Genomic DNA, 18,154 nt, shown 5'->3' on the forward strand with positions numbered 1-18,154 from the left:
TTTTTTAAGTCAGGAAAATGGGCTTAGTAAGACCTTCCTTGTGAAAAGACATACATAAAGTGCACGGGTGCACGGCGCAGTGCCTGACGTGTGACGGGGACGCAGAAATGGCAGTAGGACTTACACGAGTAGGTGTAGACGGTAATTCATTCCGACGGTGCACATACACACCTCAGAGTGAAGTTACCTTACACAGCGTCTGTCCGAGTCCTGAGTTGTTCAGTGCTAAGCTGTGTTCCACAGAGGAATTGTTCCGGGTCGACAAGGCCAAGTAATGAGGGCCACTCAGTGGCTCCCAGGTACCAGACTGGCGGTCAGGTGGGGGAGCTAGGGGACCCCACTTCTGGGCGGCCAGGGAGGCCGGCTGAGCCGCAGGGGATCAGCCCGCAGCCAACCAACGCTGCTTTTTCGATACAAATGGAAATCTTATTAAGACAAGCAGAAACTTTCCAACCAAAATGACGTTCTCAGAGGTTTTATGCAGACCAACAACAGACTTACAAAATAGTCTCCATCTATTAGTAGTTAATAATATCTACAGGACTGTGAGTCAAGTCAGTATTTATGAAGAGACACAGACACGTTTCCCTGATGGACCTTGACTACTTGCTGCTCACCGGACCCGGTTTCCATTTCCACTGTGAGACACATCCCTACCTTTCCGTCTCCTGCCCTGATCCACAGCTTCTGGGGGAGCCAGAGGGGCTCCTGTGAAAAGGCTCCCAGTCACCTCGGTGCTCACACCCCTGTGGCATCCCCTCCCCTTGGGTGTGGGCTGGACTGACTCCATTCACACAAAAGGAAGGTGGCAGAAGGGAGATAGTGTCACTTGCAAGCCTGATTATGGAAAGACCGGCTTCTGGCTTGGATGCTCTCTTTCGCTGGCTCTTGGACTGTCTCACAGCAGGGCCGGGAGGTAGCCCTTTAGAGAGGACCACGTGAGGGCTGGGGGGTGGATCCACGTGCAGGGTCTTGGAAGCAGAGCCCCCGAGTCAAGCCTCGAGGTGTCTGCGGCCTGGTGACAGACACTGAGCCGGAGGGACCCAGCTAAGCCATTCCCAGATTTCTGCCTCAAGGAAACGGTGAGCAATTAGATGCTTGTTGTTTCTAGCCACTACGTTTTGGGGCAATGGGTTACGCAGCAGATGATGACTAACACACGGGCCTGGATTCCTCCGGCTGTCAGTGTTTAACGTCCTCTAACTCTCCAGTCTCTTGGCTGAGCCTCAGGATCAACAGAAACGTCCAGGCGTTCGAGGAAGTCCTCTTCCCTGCACCTGCCAGAGAGAGCTCCTTGTGCACATGGTGTCTGCAAAGTGAACTAAGAAGGTTCCAAAGTTGGGTGACTGACTTCCGTGTTAAGACCGATTGGTTTCTCCAAAGAGATTTTTTTTCCTTCTCTTTCAAAGTAATCTCTGCGCCCAGTGTGGGGCCCAACAGAGCCGGCCAGGGTCTCCTCTCCCAGGAGATTTTTTTTACAGCTGCGAAATTCGAATGACATCTCTCCTCTGGTCATAATGTTTCTAGCATTTGGAACTCTCCCTTTTCCTTCACAGCTGAATGAACAGGGAGCAGGCTGGGGCCAGCGGGTCCCCATCGGACCAGGCCCTGCCGCCTGGGCCACACGGGATGCTGGCGCACGCCTGCCAGCTCCGTCTCGGCTTTCTCTTCCCGTGTCACCGCTTCCGCTGTGGGGTTTTCTTCTCACTTGACAGAACAGTGAGATGCAAAGCACGAGACCAGACTGAAGGCCGCACAAGAATCAAAACGGAACAATTTACAAACACACTGTCTTTGATGGTCGGAAATTGCCTCTATGATTTGCTTCCCTCTTCTACTTCAGAAAACAGCGAAAGAAGGAGCAAGCAAAGTCTTAACTGATTTGGGGGGGGGGGAGTGGGGGCGGTTTCCTTGGCAACCAAGGCCTGATTCCCCCTCTGCTGATCTGCGGGGCTCCCAGGCGCAAGTCGCACTGTACTGAAAAGCTAAGCATCAGCTCTTAATTAGACAGGCAGCTCGCAGCTGGTGTCCGCCTTACGTCATTTTGTTCTCTGGAAAGAGGGCTTTTCATTTTTAAACTACTTTCACTCATGCCGCAACTTCCCCCAGTGTTTCAAAATTCATTTGGACAAACTGAACTGTTCTGCAACAAAGCTGTACATTGATTTACTCATAATTGCTAAGCATTGTTTAATGCTTACTTAAAAAAAAATTTTTTTTTAAACGTTAATTTATTATTGAGAGACAGAAAGACACAGAGCATGGGCAGGGGAGGGGCAGAGAGAGAGAGGGAGACGCAGAATCCGAAACAGGCTCCAGGCTCCGAGCTGTCAGCACAGAGGCCGACACGGGGCTCGATCTCACGAACCGTGAGATCATGACCTGAGCCGAAGTCGGACGCTTAACCGACTGAGCCACCCGGGCACCCCTAATGCTTACTTTAAAAAAATTTTTTTTAACGTCTATTTATTTTTGAGAGAGAGAGACAGAGAGACAGAGAGAGAGGGAGACACAGAATCCGAAGCAGGCTCTAGGCTCTGAGCTGTCAGCACAGAGCCCCATGTGGGGCTCAAACTCTCGACAATGAAATCATGACCTGAGCCGAAGATGTATGCTTAACCAACGGAGCCACCCAGGTGCCCCAAATGCTTAATTTTTATGTTCATTTGTAAGGTTGACTTTTAATGATTCACTGTTTACCTCTGTGCTTTAAAAATAACATATGGGGTACCCGGGCGGCTCAGTCATGATCTCAAGACTCGTGAGTTCGAGCCCTGCGTCGGGCTCCGTGCTGACAGCTCGCAGCCTGGAGCCGATTTCAGATTCTGTGTCTCCCTCTCTCTCTGCCCCTCCCCCACTCACACTCTGTGTCTCTCTCCTTCAAAAATAAACATTAAAAAATTTTTTTAAATAGCAATTTCAAGACTGTTTGGATAATGTTGAAAGTATTTTAAAAATGATAAAAACCATTGTAATACCACCATCTGGAGATAAATACCTTTAATGTTTCGCTATTTCCTTTCAGGTTTTGTTCTTACGGTAGTAAAAATACATAACATAGAATTTACCATTTTAACCATTTGTAAGTGTATAACTCAGCGGCATTAAGTACATTCACAACCACCACCAGTATCCACTTACAGAACTTCTTCATCCTCCCAAATAGAAACTCTACGCCAAATTAAACAATAATTTCCTACTTGCCCTGACTCAGGCCTTGCAAACCTCTACTGTACCTTTGGTCTCTTTGAGTTTGACTGCTCTATGAGCCACATGTAAGTGGAATCATACGGGCATCATTATCTTTTTGCATCTGGCTCATTTCAGTTAGTGCAATGTTTTCAAGGTTCTTCCATATTGTAGCATATGTCAGAGTTTCCTTCCTTTTTTTTTTTTTTTTAATGTTTATTTTTGAGAGAGAGAGAGAGCTCGAAAAAGGGAGGGACAGAAAGAGAGGGAGACAGAGGATCCAAAGCCGCAGTGTGGGGCTCAAACTCAGGAACCATGATCACAACCTGAGCCAATGCCAGACATTTAACCAACAGAACCACCCAGGCACCCTTCCTTGCTTTTTATGTCTGCGTGATGTTCTGTGGCCTGCATACGCCACATTTTATCTCTCCATTTACCTGTCAATGGATATTTGGGTTGTTTCCACCTTTTGCCTGTTGTGACTGATTAGGTTACGAACATTATATACTCCGGCAAGTATCTCCGTGAGGCCCTGCTCCTTTCAGGCTCCTTGGAGGACAGAGAGGACTCTCTGGTATAGTATAGTCCCTGCATTTTTTGATTAAAGTGAAATTATATCAGATGTCTATCTGTATTGCCTCCTGCTTTTTCCTTAATGATATATACTGTATCTTTCCTATGCTATAAAAATCCTTCAAAATCATTTAAAAAGACCCCCTAGCCTCTCTGCTCCCCCCTCTCCTTTTGAACATTTCGGTCCGAAGGCCCTTAGGTGGGGCAGAGTAACGTGAGTGTCATTGTGGAGGAGTGACCGATGTGGGGTGTCAGAAACCCTGTGAGGGTGGGGCCAGGGGAGACTGATTCCTTACAGGGACACCGGTCAAATAGGTAAATGTATTAGGTTTTTCCCTGTCAGAGATGGGGGCCACAAATATAGAAGTGAAAGACCCAGAATAAGCCCTGTGGTGTCGGACTGTAATTGGAGGTGGTGGAATAAACTCATGGTTTCCAATATAAATGAGTATATGTGAACACTGGGATGTGTGTGTGTGTAAAATTATGTATTCCCTGTCTCTGTGTGCTGAAAATGACTATGAGCAGTGAAGTCCAAGGGTGATGAATACACTGAGCAGCCACATGACGGCTTCTAAATACCCTCTCCACTAATAGGAACCCTGGTTCTTAGGGAAAATGCTTGATTTCAGGGCTGTGACAGGAAAGACAGAACATACCGGGAACATCTTTTTGCACCAGCAAAGGAGGAAGTATTCAAAGAATGATGGGACATGCCAAAAGGACACAGAAGTCACCTTAAAGGGGTTGCCAATGGCCACATCAGGGATAATTTAAGCAATAAAATAAATAGACTTAGTAATGGGTTGTAATCTTTAAACGAGGAAACCACGAATCCATACTGATATAAATAAGTAATTGAATAAATTGAAAGTGTGATGATAATTAATCAGGGGCACCTGACCGGCTCAGTAGGTACAACATGTGGCTCTTCATCTTGGAGTTGTGAGCCCAAGCCCCACATTGGGTGTAGAGACTACTCAAGAAAAAAACAAAGAATACATTATCATATATTCTCAAAGTACCTCCCCACAAAGCACTTATTAATTTCAAGGGGAAAAACAGTAGCTTCACAGTGGAGAAGCCTCACATCACCTAAATCAAAGGATGACAAAGGACATTCCCAGTACGAGAGCAAATTGGAATGATGGGTAAGCGTCAAGGAGAAAAACAGCATCGCTTGTGATATTCCTGCCAGACATATATAACCTGAATGAATGTAATGATGAGAAAAATATCAGACAAACCTGAATTGGGGGACCGTCTACAAAACAAATGGTCTATACTCTGAAAGTGTCAAGGTCACAAAGCCAAAGACAGATGGAGGCATCGTTTCAACCTGCAGGAAACTAACCAGACCTGACGAGATGTAAGACGTGATTCCGAACTTAACCCTTCAGCTATGAGAGATGTTAGTGAGAATTAGGAGGTACCAATATATGTGTGTTAATTTCTTAAATTTGATGGTTGTGGCTATACAGAAATGTCTTTGTGGGGAATCTACACTCAAATATTTGCGGGTGATGGGGGCATCATGTTGGCAACTTACTCTCCAGGAGTCCAGGAAAGACTGAGTTCTTTGTATTGTAAGTTTTCTATAAATTTCCTTCCAAATAAAAAGTATGTAAAAGAAGAAGCTACGTAATCATCACATAAATGATTACTGTTTCCCTATTGGGGGATTTCCTTTTTTCATGACTATAACTAATGCTAGGATATAGTCTCACATAAAAACCACTTCAAGGGTACCTGAGTGGCTCATTCGGTTGAGCGTCGACTTCAGCTCAGGTCATGATCTCACAGCTCATGAGTTCGAGCTCCACGTTGGTTTCCGTGCTGACAGCTCGGAGCCTGGAGCCTGCTTTAGATTTTGTGTCTCCCTCTCTCTCTGCCCCTCCCACACTCATGCTCTGTCTCTCTCTCCGTCAAAAATAAACATTAAAAAAGTAATAATAAAAATAAAAACACTTAATTTCTCCTATTTTGGATTATTACCTTTGTCTAGATTTATCAGAAAAGGGATTAGTGGGCCAAAGGGTACAAACCTTGTAATAGAGCTTTTAAAATTTTTTCTTATTTTTTAAAGATTTTATTTTATGGGTGGGGGGATGGGCTAAATGGGTGATGGGCATTAAACTTGCTGGGATGAGCACTGGGTGTTATATGTAAGTGATAAATCACTAAATTCTATTCCTGAAATCATTATTGCGTCGTATGTTAAGTAACTTGGGTTTAAATTTAAAAAAATTTAGTTAAATTGAAAAAAAAATGAATTTCAATATGGGGACAAACCCAATGCAGAACGCTGTGTGAGTTTATAGGGTCCTGCCCTGAACCCACTACATAAGCCTAGTCAGAGTTTTCTGGAGCCAGGGTACCATGCCTCTTAAGCCGATAACTTAGGCACCAATGAAAAATTCAAGATTTCCATTGTAATAGAACTTAAGAACTACAGTGAATAAATACTTAATAACTGGAAAAAAAAGATTTTACTTCATTTTTTTTAAGTAAGCTCTATGCCCAACATGGGGCTTGAACTTACAACCCTGAGATCAAGAGTCCCATGCTCTACCTACTGAGCCAACCAGGTGCCAATGTAATAGAGCTTTTGATACACACTGATCAAGTATTTCTGAAAACATATGAACCAATTCTCAATGCTACTTAGCAATATTTGAATATATTTGTTTCACTGTACCCTTACCAGTGGCATTCTATACTTAACTAGTTATTTGTAAATTTAATAAGCAAAAAATCGTATTTTGAACTATAGTGTTTTTTTGTGTGTTTTTTTTTAAATAAACAAGGCTAAGTCATTGCAGAATGAAAAACCCTTGGTTTTCTCTCCTGTACTCTCTGCTACTACCATAGTCATGCTTCGGTACTCTGGTTAGCGAATGTGGGTTGGGTTGGATCATTTGCTCACAGAACTCAGGCAAATGGTTTGCTAACTATTGCCTACTTATTACAAAGGATATTTCAAAGGACACAAATGGAAGAGATGCGCAGAGCAAGGGGGGCGGGTGCAGAGTGCTTCCACACCCCCTCCAGGTGCACCACCCTCCCAGCACCTGTCTGGGGCACCATCCTTTTGGGTTTTATGAAGGTTCCATTACACAGGCGCGATGAATTACATCACTGGTCGCTGATGATTAACTCAACCTCCAGCCCCACCCTCCTCCTTGGAGGTGGGGGAGACAGGAGACCACCCTCTCTAATCCCAAGGTTGGTTCCCCTGGCAACCAGCTCCCCCATCCTTTGCAGTTTTCCAAAATCCACCTCATTAATATAAACTCAGGTGTAACTGAAAGAGGTCTGTTATGAATAACTTCATCTTTCTTATCACTTAGCAAATACCAAGGGTTAAAACCTCCTAAAGGAGCTTTGTGCCAGGTACTGGGACAAAGACCAACAAATACATAATATCGCAATAATTCTGTGGTGTTTTACCTTTACCTGGATTGCTTACCTAGAGAAGAGGTAGCACTTCCAACCACGTACACTGACTTAGCATTCCACTTTTCTTTCAGAGAGTGTTTCCAGACTGTAAAACATGGAATGATATGTGAGCTGCAGATATCATGGTGGCCATTTGCACTGTTGCCCGAGGCTGCCTGTTCATCCTAAGACGCTTGTGAACAAGGCAAACTATTAATGACCAAATATAAAGAGAAGCATCTCAAACTAAAATTCCATTTTTATTCTGTTCGTATTCAGCAGGCAAATTTTTAAAAATCACCTTGGTAAATGTTTCAGTATGCCTTGAGTAAAATATTAACTCGTTTCCACAGTTGGCACTAGAAGCATTTTTAGTGTGTACCAGAGAACAAATATGACTTGAAGAATTGATTTGAAGGGTGACATTAAAATTTTAAAATCTAGGGGCGCCTGGGTAGCTGGGTAGGTTGAGTGTCTGACTCTTGATTTTGGCTCAGGTCATGATCCCAGGGTCGTGGGATGCTCTCTTTCCCTCCTCCTCCCTTACTCACAGATTCTCTCTATCTCTCTCTAATAAAAAATTTTTTTAATGTAAAAATCTAGACTTACAGTTAATAAAAAAAATTTTTTTTAGTCACATCTACACCCAACTTGGGGCTCAAACTCATGACCTTGAGATCAAGAGTCGCATGCTCTTCTGAATGAACCAGCCCCTAAAAATTTAGACTTTTAAAGAAAAAGTCACTGGTCATTGAAAGGTGGCAACTTAATATCTAATAAAGCAATACAACTGGTTTTATTTGGGACCTAAATCTAGAAGCAGTCAAGAAGCTGTGATCTCCGAGGAGAGGACTCATGTTTCCATTAGGTCAAAGAAAGATAATAAATTTCAAGTTCATAGCAGACACGCTTTAATGGAGAACACTACCATTTCACAACAAAAACAAACATCTCTAAATGTGGATTAAAGAACTACAAAGAGAAAATGGGTTGTACGAATACATCAGGCCACTGGGGGTTCAATATTGAGCAGTGTTCAGTATCGAACATTTTTTTAGAAGACAAGAAAATATGCGCTCTCCCTTCTTAGAATCCAGTTATGAGCAGAACTCTCCCTTATATTTAAGTGTGACACAACCCTTTGCACTCCCATTGGAAATCTCCTTTTATTTACCTCTTTTTAAAGATTTTTATTTTTTTAAAGTAATCTCTACACCCAGCATGGGGCTTGAATTTACACCCCACTGTCGAGTTGGATGCTCTACCGACTGAGCTGGCCAGGTGCCCTGGGGGTAATTTCTTTTGAAAAAGTAACCGGAGATTGAGTTTCACCTTCTTTCCTCCCCGACCCATGTAAGTAATATTTATCTGAAAATTACCTATCGCATGTGAGCAAACCATTCTCCGAGCCTCGTAGCTGATATTTCTCTTTAGCAGGAGGTGAACGTGTATACAACACCATCAAGAAGGTGATTTTTTAGCTTATAACGGAAGCCTAATTAACTGTAGAGAGTCAATAACCATTCACCACTGCCACTTATTGCCCACTAGCCTGCCATGTGCCAGGGAACATCCTGAATGCTTCTTTTTGGGACTCAGACTGGTAGCTGGAATCACCAGTCCACAACTTACAGACCCTGTGGTCTTGGCAAGCTTCATACCCTCTGCTCTTCAAGCTCTGGTGAGTCATATCTACCTCAGGGGTAAAGCATTTAGTATGGGGTCTGGCACAGAGAAGGCACTTGGTAAGTTTAGCTAGCTAGTAGTTAGAAGTGATGATCCTGGGGGCACCTGGGTGGCTCAGTCAGTTGAGCATTTGACTTCAGCTCAGGTCATGATCTTGCATTCATGGGTTCAAACCCCACATGAAGCTCTGTGCAGACAGCTTGGAGCCTGGAGCCTACTTTGGATTCTGTGTCTCCCTCTCTCTCTGCCCCTCCCCTGCTCGTGCTCTCTCTCTCTCTCTCTCTCTGTCTCTCAAAAAATAAAACTAAAACGTTAAAAAATTAAAAAAAAAAAAAGAAGTGATGATCCTGGGATGGAAGGATTATTTATTATGCCCACTTTACAGACAAGGAAAGCAAGGCTCAGTGAGGTCAAGGAACTCGCCAAGGTCAGAGTGGCCATCTGAATCCAGGCCTAACTTGCCGCAAAGCCATTCTGTAATGACCCCTGACTGCTGCCTCCACTGCTTAGAATAACTAGGGCTGGTCACGCCTGGGTCTGAAGCCTGGCTGTGCAATGACTGGTTCCATGGCCTTGGACAAGTGCTTCCCAAGCCTCAGCTTTGTCATCTGTAAAACAGGACCACCGTACATATGCCTCTGGCCAGCAGTCTAGTGATAAATGAGGTAACAAATGGAAAGTATTTAACAGGGCCTGGTATGCATTAGGCACTCCACAAATGTTGGCCACAAAGTGGTCTGACTGCAAAGACTAACGTGGCTGTTCAGTTTGAAACCTGGGCCCTGTTCACATGTTCTGATGGCGAGAAAAGGAGGTAGGAAGAAGGGTTTAAGGGATGGTCCTGTCATTAAGTGCCTGGCACGCACGGACCATTTTCTCAAAGTTGTTGGGTCTTCTCTTCATCCCCTTGAGGAAAGAGACTGCAACCAGTATATGCTGAGGACAGAGAGGATCACCTGGCAGGTGAACTACCCAGGGACTGGGGACTTCAGGAGCCAGCCCTGTCACCTGTGACCCAAAGCAGTATCTGTGACACGGCGCCACTAGGCGTAGTGGTAGAAGGCTACCGGGTTAATGTGTCACTTTGTGTGGGACATTAAGAGTCAGCTTAGAAGGAGAAAGGTCATTTTCTGCTTCCTCCAAAGTTTACACGAACGTGAAGTGACTTGGTACCTGAATACTTTTTTGAACTAAAAGTCATTGAGATTTTTCAAACCTGAAGGGCAGCTATTTCTGGAATCTGATATCCCCAGTGGGAAGAATCAGAGTAAAGTCCAGTGGAATTCACAACAGTGTCTCCCCTACCTTCAGGTTTTGGGTTTGTTTTTGTTTTTGTTTTGAGAGCGAGAATGCTAGCAGGGGAGGGGGGACGGAGAAGGAGAGAAAGAATCCTAAGCAGACTCCACACTCAGCGCTGGAGGCCCATGCGGGACTCGATCCCACGACCTGAGCCAAAATCAAGAGTCAGGTGCTTAACTGACCGAACCACCCAGGTACCCGCCCTCCCCCCACCCCCACTTACCTTCAGTTTTATTGTCTTTCTCCAAACACAGTTCCACTGCTTCCACTGCTCTGGGGCTGGTAAAAATGAGGCCCCCGTAGCCTTCAGGATGAGACAGCTGCACACCAAACAGTAACAAAGGCGTTTTACATAAAGATCAAGTTCAACATTTCCCAGAATTCCAATGTTTTACAAGAATAAATTCCATCCATCCATCCATCCATCCATCCACCCACCCACCGGTCCACTCAGCACCTATTGGGAGCTTACTAAATGCCTGGAACTGTGCACCATTCATGTGAATTCACCATTCATGCACTCAGGCGAATGCAGGTGAATTCACTGTTCATGGCATTTCCCTTGAGCAGTTCACGGTCTAGGGGAGGGACAGGAAAGAGAACTGTAGGGTGGCAGGTATGACAGGTGCAGAGAGGGACAATCTGACCCAGCCTGGGCTTGGGTGGGGTGCAGGCAGGAGGGCAGATTGGACCTGCGTCTGTAATAAAACTGGAATCTTCAAGGGGCAATCTCCATGCCGAAGCACTGATTTTCAAAGATAATATGATAAAATCTACTAAACATTGCCGTTTTTACCTAGTCTCTCCCTAAAATCTGTGAAAGTACCATGTGAGATGGGTGGGGTTATTGTCATCTCATAGATGAAGACAAAGCCTAAGGAGCTGGCCCAAGGTGAGTGGCAGGGCCAGGGCTCAAGGACATGCCCGTGCCCCTCCTTGCTCCGTAGGGGGCTTCATGAGGGCTCTGGAAGGCTCCCAGGGAGCACGCTGGCTGGTGGAGATGGGAGATGACGGTGTGGAAACTCTGGTATCTGTATGAGCACGAGTCTAAGACGTGATCTCAAGCGATGAGGTCTTTGGTGCCTTTCAGGGCTGCTTATGGAAGAGCATGCCTCTTGGGGCCCCGCTTACATGGTTCCCTCAGCACTCAGCCCAGTGCCTTGGACAGAACAGATGCCAGATGGATGTTTGCCGGGTAAATTTCTGAATGAATAATGCAGTATTCGGCCCAAATCAAAAGGAAGAAACATGCTTCCGTACAGAGCTGCTGGCAGGGTTGTGCTGTGCACAGCAGGAGGGGTGACCCTGGCGCTCACACAGGTGTGGGGCCCAGGAGCAGGGCTGGGCACCCCAGTCCCATGGAACCACCCTGGCTGTGGGCCCGCGTGTCTAGAAAGGAGCTCCGGGGGAGGCGCCCCGAAGGCGCTCCGCCCCTGGGGCCGGTTGCACACTGATGAGGTGGCCTCAGCACTGAGTCTTTGATCTGAAATGTTTGCGAGTCTTTCCTGAGGCTTTGTCCAGCAGGATCTACGACGGCATCACCGGCAGCAGAGTGGACGCCCAGAGCAGCAGCCTTCTTACTTGCTGGGGACCTCGGCCGAGTGGCCCAACCTGGGGCCTGGCTCTAAGACGGGATGGTAACACCCATGTGGCGCGTGGTCAGGGCGGGCGGGTGAGCGGGAGGGCAAACTGGAAGGGCCCCACTGCTGAGAGCCCCCTGCAACCTGCTCTCCCGGCCCCCACAGACCCCACCTCCGGGACAGGGAGGCTTTCTGGGGGAGCTGGTGGGGACTCACGGGCGGTCCAAGAGCCACCTCCCCTGGGGCCAGGTGAGGCTGGGCCACCCCTGTTTCAAGTTTGCTAGTGAAATGAGGGGATGGTGAAGAAATCCTTCTGGTTTGGGTGGGCAACGATTCTACAGAGACTCGGAAATTATGGTACTCGGACACTGACACACCTTACCTTCTCAGAAAAACTGGAAAGAGACAAAAACTCAAATGATAAAACAGGGATCAGAGTGGCTTCAAGTCCATATAATCCTAGTTCCTGCAAATACAAGAATATAGTTCTGCATTGGCCAGGGTTGTGTGGAAAATAAGGAAAGGGTCACAGTCACGACTTACTTGGTGTCGGCCCCGTAGAGGGTTAGCAGATACCCCACCACCACCCCTCACCCTCGTAGTAAGCCAGTGTTAGGCCTCATGGGACCAGGAGCCTCAGGCACTTACCCTGATATATGGATCTTGGCCACAGTCATCCTCCTTAGGGTCTTTTAGTAAAAGAACCTTCATTATCGTCTGGCAATCCTTACAGGGTGCTGTGACAGAGCAGGGAGACGGATGGATCCTAATTAGAGCTCAAGGACTCTTCCTGAGCAGTTATCGATGGGACAGAAGCAGGGGAAGAAGGTAATCAACTGCTGGCTGAGGGGACCTGTCCCTCGCCCACAATGACTTAGCGTTCATGTGCTTGTTCCTTCTGAAGACCCTGTCGCTGATAAGGCCAAGGGACAGCATGCTGGCACTTGATATCACTCGGAAAGGCAGATGAAAGCCATTAGGGAAAGCCAGTGTCCGGGCCACACATTTAAGGCTCATAAAGAGAAGCGATGCAAATTGGGGGTTGTATTGTCAATAACACAGAAATTATTTTAAGGAAATAAACAATTACTTCTGTTTCAGGGTAAACATACTAAATAGTTCATAAGCTCTTTAGGAAATAATTATATTGACCTTTCTACTTTTCAAATGATGGGTTATAAATGTTGTCAAATATCACGAGACACCTTTCAAAAGTCATCTAACGACCTGGAAAATAATTCGTTGATGTGTATCAAGAGCCTTGTATATTTCATACTCTTCCTTCCTATAATTTCACTTCTAAGAATAAATACGAAGGCACTACTCATAAATGTGTGCAAAGATTAACATGAAGATGTCCATCCTGGTATTTTTTTTTTTTTTGAGATATAATTGACATAGGACACTGTGTAAATTTGTAAATGTCCGGTAGTTAGCCGTTCATTTGATACATTTCCATACTGCAGTGTGATGACTACAGTAATGGCTTTACCGTGCCTCCTAATTATCTTTTTGTGGTGAGAACAGTTGAGGTGAACTCTCCCGGGAACTCTGAGGTTTATAATACAGTATTGTTGACTATAATCACCATGTTGTGCGTTAGGTCTCCAGGACTTACTCCTCTTCTAGTGGTAAGATTGTATCCTAGTATTAACAACGGGAAACAAAGTAAATGTCCAACTTTGAGAGAATGGTACATCATTAGATGAAATCATTAGAAGAGTCATTAATAACTTAATTACCTGGATCACCAAATAATGTTAAAAAAAATAGGATGCATGAATAGTGTGACTTTATTGATCTCATATATACATATATATGAAAGAATATGCATCAAAATACTACTAATAATTATTCCTGGGGGGCAGGTTAGGGTGATTGTTTTCTTGTTCACCTCTTTCTGTATTATCCACTTTTTTTTTTTTTTTTTTACAATAGACGTTAAATTCTTTTGTATCAAGGCATAGGGTGGGGGTGGAATTGAATATGACCACCCCAAAGGCCTCAAAATAAATGCTGCTGGAGAACTGCGGAATAAATCCTGCCTGAAATGTGGATTACTATCCCGTGAGTAGCATGAGGCCCACCAGTTACTTACTAACTACTATACAAGTGGTTGGTAACAGTCAAACAGCACATATTGTTTCGAGCAGAAATGTGTTAACTTTGAGAGCCATTACTTGTTATTACTGAATAGGTTCCGGAACATTATAATATCTGCGGGGCGTCTTAAGGAAAATCTGGCTCAAAATGAATTGCTTTGTATCTAAGCAACCAACCCTGGGTGAACAAATAATAATTATGAAATCAAGTTCTAATTACTGCTGCCACTGAGCTGTTAGCTGCAGAGACTGAGGAAGTAGCAGGATTGTTTCTATTGTTTCCTGAGGTCGTTTGGAATGTGTCTGTCTTTTGGGAAACCGGGAACCCGCCTTTCTGAGATGGTCATGCTCACGTTGTCAGCCCGGCTAGGATCTAGTCCCCATTTGTTCACGAGCGCTGACCTAGGTATTTTGGAGACACAATAAAGTCTATCATCAGGTGGCTTTTAGCCAGGGAGATTATCCTAGATGATCTGGGAGGGCCTCCTCCAGTTGGTGGAAGGCCTTAAGGGGCACATCCCCGCCACAGTTGTAGGCTCTGGGGTATGGAACCCCAAGTTTTCAAAGGATATGTTAGTGTTGCTTTCAGATTCCAGGAGCCAGTCTCTCACAAAAATGTTTCTATATTGTTCTCAGGCAGTGACGCCTGGAATCTGCCTCAGGGGCATTAGGTCTGCATTATTTACTGGGGAAGGGGGGACAAGTTCAAGTACTACCAAGTTTTATAAAGTGATGTAGGAGAGGTGACCGGGTGCTGATAGCTGGTTGCCTCTCCAGGGCCACCTCTGAGAGGGTGTCTTAGTTGAGATCAGAATGACAATGGCAGTGAGGAAAACTGTTCCAGTGTCAGGAAGGGCTGGGCATGTCCCCAGGAGAGAAGGGTAAGCGTGGCTCCAGTGCGAAGGACAAGGTGGACTTGGGCCCCACGAGAAATGGGAATCCACAGACGGGTTGCAGCAGGACCAGAAGCGATGACACTGGTTCGCGCTTTAGAAGGGTCTCTGGCTTGTGTGGCGGGGATGACCACCCAGGACACTGGGCAGTGGCGCCATTAGGAAGCGGCTGGATCGGGGATTCATAGTGAAGACAGAGTTAACAGGGTGCAGTGACGTAATTCAGGGTGAAACCATCTGTCCGTGGCCTGATGGTTGCCTCTAGGCGAAAATGTCTTTCTTCTTTGAATCCCACCTAAGCTTGAGGTGTGTTCAATGTAATCCTATCAATGAGGCAACAAATATTTCTAAACAGTTACTGTGTACTAGGCACTGGGGATACAGTATGATTCCTGCCTCATCTTTACCGGAGGATAAAACCGACATTTTACACGTAAAGACGATGACAGAGTCGGTGTAATAAGCACGACAAAGAAAAAGTCAAGATGCCATGGAGGCCGAACTGGCCAAGTCTTACTTGGAGTGGCAGGTGTGGCCAAGGTCGCCACTGGCTCCCAAATACCCAGTCTGCCCTTTTCTCTCATAGAAATGGACTCCCTTGTTGTTAACAGGGCAGGGCACGTGGTTGCCCCAAATGAAAACGTGCCTGGATGTGGCCTGGTGACTAGATTCTGGCCCTCAGGACACAAGCAGAGGGCGGAGGGCGGGGGGGGTGGGCGAGGTGCACACTTTGTGGGTCCTGCCCTTAGCGGGAAGTGCCACGCCCCTACTCTCTCCCCCTGCCTCCCTGCCGGCTGGAATGTGGATGGGAATGTTCTGGACCTTTCCTTGGTCTGGGAGAAGTTGCAGTAATGCCATTCTCTAAACCCTGATGATTGGAGAAAGAAAGCCATTTGGACAGAAGCCATTCCAGGCACAGAAGTCATCCCCCACGTGTAGGGCAGCTGATGCCATGCACACGAGTGCCTGTGGAAACACCTGCACCTCAGCTGCCCCGTGAGCCAGGCCTCCCCCTGGTGACCGTTTCCTCTGCTAAGGGCAGTGTCTGTCACCCAGTCCCCAGGCCTTTGCTGCAGATCCTTTGGCTCTGCAGGACCTCTTGGGACTCCCCCGTCCACTCCCCTCCACCCCCACGCCCTGTAGACCTTTCTCTGAGCCCTGGGATTCTGCCCTGGACCGAAAGTGCTTAATATCCAGTGAATGGTACTAGTCAATTAGTGGGGAATCTGTTCTCGAAACATGATCAGCTTTAATTCTTAAATGACTAAGAAAATGAGTGATGTGTTAGCAGGACTATCTCTGTGCACTTATCAGGTGATGGGTTTCTCACTGAACTTGATGACATGGGGCGCTAGCCGGGCACAGAATCATCAGCAGTGTTTCTCTGAATGTTGCATTAGAGGTGCTGTGAGCACGGGCAGAGAAGGAATAAGGGTAATAATCTGATTTTTAGTTCTCAAGGCCAGTAGCACAGCTCACGGAATCTCTTAATGGTTATTATCCCGGAGCCATCAATTTTATTACCCAAGACGACCATAGAGAAGAACCCAGAAGAAATAGTTTCTCTATTTGCGGTGGGTAGATGGGCTTTGCTTTCGCGTGTCTGCGTTATTAATCTAAGCACTCTGTACCAGAGTGATACTTTTTATTTTCTGTTCTCCCAAACACTGGGTGGGGTCTGCAAAGGATAGGAGAGGCAGCACAGCCTAGGCGTTGGGAGCACAGCCTTGAGAGCCAGCCCGCCTGTCTGTGAATGCCACCCGGCTCTGCCACTTATCAGCTCAGGGACTCTGGAGGAGTTCTGTCCTCTCTACGGCAGCTTCCTCACCCATAAAATGGGCCGACCTCATCGTTTTCATACAACCGAAGCATTCAGTCAGTCTTTGGTGTATGGTAGGTGCTCAGTAAGCGTGTTAGTGGCCATTGTTACGTCCTCTGAGTCACTTGGCACCCCGACAGCTTGGTAACGCCGAGGTTTGCCCCACTCAACAGAGGAGAAACAAGATCACATCGTGGGCAGTAAAGCTGGCGTCAGATCCCTTGCCCCCCAGTCCTGTGCCTGCTCTGTGATACCACACTTCCCGCCTCCTGTTACCCTGCAGGAGGAAAGGGCGAGCAGAAATGAGAAAGGGCCAGGAGAAGTAAATCTGTCAATAAGAACCTTCCCACTCCTGTCGAGATCAGATCCAAACTCCCTGATACGACCCAACGAGGCCCGGCAGGGTCCGGCCCCGGGGTCTCCACTCCCACCTCTGCACTCCGGCCGCCCCAGACTTCTGTCTCTCAGGCTCACCCTCCTCAGGCCTTCTTGTGCCAACTCCTACCCGTAGGGCCCGGGTAGGCGTTGGCAGGCGAAGTGGGGAGGCGTCCCCTCGGATGTGTTCTGAAGGTGGGGCCAACAGCATTTACTGGGGCTGGTGCAGGGTGGAGGAAAGAGGAGTTGGGTTTATAACCTGAACAGCTGGAGGATGGGAGCCTTGTCAGGGCATGCGAAGGGATGGGGACAAAGATTCATTCGGGACGTACCGTGTTTGAGGATGCCTGTTCCACACCGTGCGCCTCAGCCCGTTCGTTTGTGTGCTGTGAACGGCCTACAGGCATGCCTGCGGGCTTGGTCCTCTCGGCCCCTGGGGCAGCTGGTGGGGCCCAGGGCAGCCAGAACCACGGCAGCCCCAGCCAGGGCCGGCCGCCTTTACCTGGGAACTGTATACCTCATCTGTTTACCACGATGTGCTGTACGAACGTTAGCATTTACTAGGTCCGCTGCAGTGGTAAATGAGTCGGAGAGTCGTGGCACCAAATGCCCAAATGGAGAAACTGGGTAGGCAATCTGGGCTCAGGGGGGAGTCGGGTCAAAGGACAGGGATCTGGGTGGTGTCAGTGTGTAGAGGGAGTCTTCTGAAGTCCCGGGACCTGGGTGACGGGGGAAGGAGGCCCAGGTCAGAGCCCTCCAGCACCCAGGCAATGCCAGGTCAAGTTGGGCAGTGGGCAGGGGAGACCCTAGCAAAGGAGAAGGAAGACACCTCTGCAGAGTGGAATCCCATCGATACCGGAATTCCAAAGACTCGGGGGGCTAAACAGCAGACATTTATTTGCTCACAGTTCTGGAGGCTGGGAGTCCAAGATCAAGGTGTTCTCACGGTTGGTTCCTGGTGAGAGCTCTCTTCCCCGCTCAGGGGCGAGTGCCTTCTGGCCGTGCTCACGTGGTCTTTCCTCTGTGCACAGAGAGAGACCGCTGGTGTCTCCTTTTCTGGTAAAGGACACCGGACCCACAGGATTAGGCCTCCACCTTGTGGCTATTGTATTAGGGCTTGACCTCCTAGTGACCTCATCTAATCATTACTGCTTTTTTTTTTTTCCTTTTTTGAATAGGCTCCATGCCCAAAATGGG

The 18,154-nt window shown here is 47.0% G+C and overlaps 1 protein-coding gene across 7 annotated transcripts in view; it reads right to left on the reverse strand.

Annotated features, from left to right (window-relative positions):
- The window catches only part of UROS (uroporphyrinogen III synthase), a 34,766-nt gene that overhangs the window by 12,227 nt on the left and 4,385 nt on the right, over positions 1-18,154 (reverse strand). For 3 of the 7 annotated variants that reach the window (XM_047073595.1, XM_047073601.1, XM_047073600.1), the window contains exons 2-5: positions 12,417-12,505; positions 12,151-12,234; positions 10,412-10,508; positions 7,235-7,309 (exon numbers count right to left, since the gene is read on the reverse strand). In XM_047073595.1, coding sequence (XP_046929551.1) covers positions 7,235-7,309; positions 10,412-10,508; positions 12,151-12,234; positions 12,417-12,479 — 319 coding nt within the window. In that variant the 5' untranslated portion in view covers positions 12,480-12,505. Of the gene's footprint in view, positions 1-7,221; positions 7,311-10,411; positions 10,509-12,150; positions 12,235-12,416; positions 12,506-18,154 lie in introns of those variants that run through there. The other 4 variants (XM_047073596.1, XM_047073598.1, XM_047073599.1 and 1 more) reach the window with 4 other exon arrangements.

This window comes from Lynx rufus, unplaced genomic scaffold (genome assembly GCF_022079265.1).
Source record: "Lynx rufus isolate CCGP_SWC_20201006 ecotype Redwood Valley unplaced genomic scaffold, mLynRuf1.p SCAF_11, whole genome shotgun sequence".
Lineage (NCBI taxonomy): Eukaryota > Metazoa > Chordata > Mammalia > Carnivora > Felidae > Lynx > Lynx rufus.